This window comes from Brassica napus, unplaced genomic scaffold (genome assembly GCF_020379485.1).
Source record: "Brassica napus cultivar Da-Ae unplaced genomic scaffold, Da-Ae ScsIHWf_893;HRSCAF=1266, whole genome shotgun sequence".
In the NCBI taxonomy this organism is placed as follows: domain Eukaryota; kingdom Viridiplantae; phylum Streptophyta; class Magnoliopsida; order Brassicales; family Brassicaceae; genus Brassica; species Brassica napus.
This window is the reverse complement of record NW_026016930.1, coordinates 33,787-36,175: the sequence shown is the minus strand read 5'-3', so window position 1 is coordinate 36,175 and position 2,389 is coordinate 33,787. Positions and strand designations below refer to the sequence as shown.

Sequence of the window (2,389 nt, the reverse complement as noted above, 5' to 3'; positions counted from 1 at the left end):
TAGACCTTGCCACCTCCATTAGGTGTCTATTCTTTCTCTCAGCTACACCGTTCTGTTGAGGAGTGTATGGACAACTTGTCTGATGTAGAATCCCATGTTGAGCTAGGTGACTCTTGAATGCATTGCCAGTATATTCTCCACCATTATCAGACCTGAAAATCTTAATCTTGGCATTATACTGGTTAGATACATAAGATTGGAAGTTTTTAAATGCATCAAGAACCCTATCCTTTGTTTTAATGAGTGTTATCCAGGTGTATTTAGATTTCTCATCTATAAATGTGACAAAGTACTTGTAATTATCTCTAGATAAGCAGGGAGCAGTCCATACATCAGAGTGAACAAGATCAAAACACTTATCATAGATAGTAGTAGATCTTTTAAAGACAGTCTTACAATGTTTTCCCAAAATACAAGCCTCACAATCATTATTTTTAAACATGACACCTGGAAACATTAAGCTTAAGGCTCTAACATGTGGATGTCCTAGCCTAGAATGCCATAATGCACCTTTACTTAAAACAGAACTCAGCAAACAACTATAAATGGGGTTAATGTCTTCAAGTACATAAAGATCCCCCTTGGTTACTCCTTGTCCGATCAACTTATTGCTCTCAATATCCTGAAATGTCACATTGTTAGGACTAAAGATAACATTGCATTGTAGATCATTGGTACATCTTTTAACAGATAAGAGATTAGAAGTAAAATCCGGCATGTAAAATGCTTTAGAGTTCTTATCAAATAGCTTTAAGTCTCCTACACCTTTAATGGGAATTCTATCTCCATTTGCAATCATTACATGACCATGAGCAGGTTCTATGTTTTTGATCAAGCTATCATCACTAATCATGTGATGAGATGCACCAGAGTCAACAATCAATGGTTTTATGCCTCTAGCAAGATGAGTTCTAGGTGATTCATTTCTCAGTTTTAATTTCTCAATGATATCTATCAACCTATTCTCATTCCTAGGCATCATATGAGCAGTATAAGAGTAACCAAGAGTGTTTCCGAATGTACCAGACTCCTTAAGAGCTTTGATGAGGGCATCAATGTCAGATTTGCGGATCACTTCATGCTCCAAACTCTTTGCGGCCGTGTAGTGAGTTGCCATAGCCTTGCCTGCGCTTTCACCCACTTGTGCACTTGAGCCTGCTCCTGATGGACCGGCTTCACGTGCTTCAGTAGACAGGTTAGCTCTGGCTTCTCGATCCTTGTTGAACTTGGCCGGCTTGAGATGGGGATGAAGGATCCAGCACTGGCTCCTCTTGTGTCCTGGCTTCTTGCAGTGATCACAGTTGCCTCCAAACCTCCTCTCATCACCATACTTCCTCTCATCAGTCTTGTATGCTGCACGGTTAGCTTGCGCTCCTTCCTCAGCCTTGTTGGCTAGAGCTAAGTCTCCCTTGCTTCCGAAGAGACCAAGAGATCCTTCCTCCTTCTGGAGCTGCGCACACACTTCCTCCATGGATGGAAGACTTGGCATCCTCAACATGTGTTTGATCACATCATTGAACGGAGGATCCAAAGTCAACAGCAATCCAAACACCTGATCCTGCTCCCTCCTCTCCATGAGTAGCTCTTGATCAGCCGTGCTTGGCCTCAATGATTCAAGCTCAGACCACAAGGATCTATACTTGCCCAAATGCTTGGTGAACTCCTCTCCATCTTGTACCAGTGTGTTGATAGCTTTCTTGATCTCATACACACGGTTCAGATTGGTAACGTTCCCAAAAGTCTTTTGGAGTACCTCCCACAGGTGTTTTGGAGTCTCACAGTAGCTGTAGGCTTCCAAGAGATGTTCTTCAAGAGATCCTTGCAGCACAGATAGCACCATCAAGTCATCTTGAATCCACTTCTTGTTGAGATGAGCTGAGGAATATGAGGAGAGTTGTTCAGGGTTGAAGAGGTTGTGATGTGGAGAAGAGGAGAAGGATTGGCCTTAGGGAGAACCGTCCGTACCGGTCCGTACAGGTCCGTACCATGGCCGTACGGCCGTACAGACGGTATCGACCAAGCGGTAAAGAAATGTTACCGCGAGAAGAAGTTCACGGTCTGATCATGTTTTGCCTTGACCAAAGAAGGCATATGACCGTTTATGGATAGAGGAAGAGCGTCTCTACAGGCTGGCACAGGCTGGAAGGATAAGGTTCACTTTTAGCATAGTGACCACGCGTGTGGAGAGGCTCATTGGTCCGGTTCAAATTAAAGGCTTCCTTAGACTTGACCTCACATGCTTAGTCTCTTCTTAAACCCTAGTATCACCTCCTATATATTGTAAACACTCTCTCATTAATTAAAAGGATGCGAGTTATGTTACTCTCTCTCTAGTCTCTCTCTCTTGTTCATCATGGATCATACTTAATCTCCACATTTCTCTCACAAT

At 42.9% G+C, this 2,389-nt stretch overlaps 1 protein-coding gene across 1 annotated transcript; it reads right to left on the bottom strand.

The window, feature by feature from the left end:
* Nucleotides 1-321: 321 nt before the first annotated feature.
* On the bottom strand, nucleotides 322-1,754 carry LOC125606453. The gene is made up of 2 exons (XM_048775519.1): nucleotides 1,024-1,754; nucleotides 322-622 (listed from the first exon to the last, which is right to left on the bottom strand). The coding sequence occupies exons 1-2, from the start codon at nucleotides 1,574-1,576 to the stop codon at nucleotides 615-617; spliced, it is 561 nt and encodes a 186-aa protein (XP_048631476.1). The 5' UTR covers nucleotides 1,577-1,754; the 3' UTR covers nucleotides 322-614.
* Nucleotides 1,755-2,389: the final 635 nt, after the last annotated feature.

Coding starts and splice junctions, on each gene's coding strand:
- LOC125606453 (XM_048775519.1), bottom strand. CDS start 1,576: ATGGAGAGGAGGGAGCAGGATCAGGTGTTTGGATTGCTGTTGACTTTG.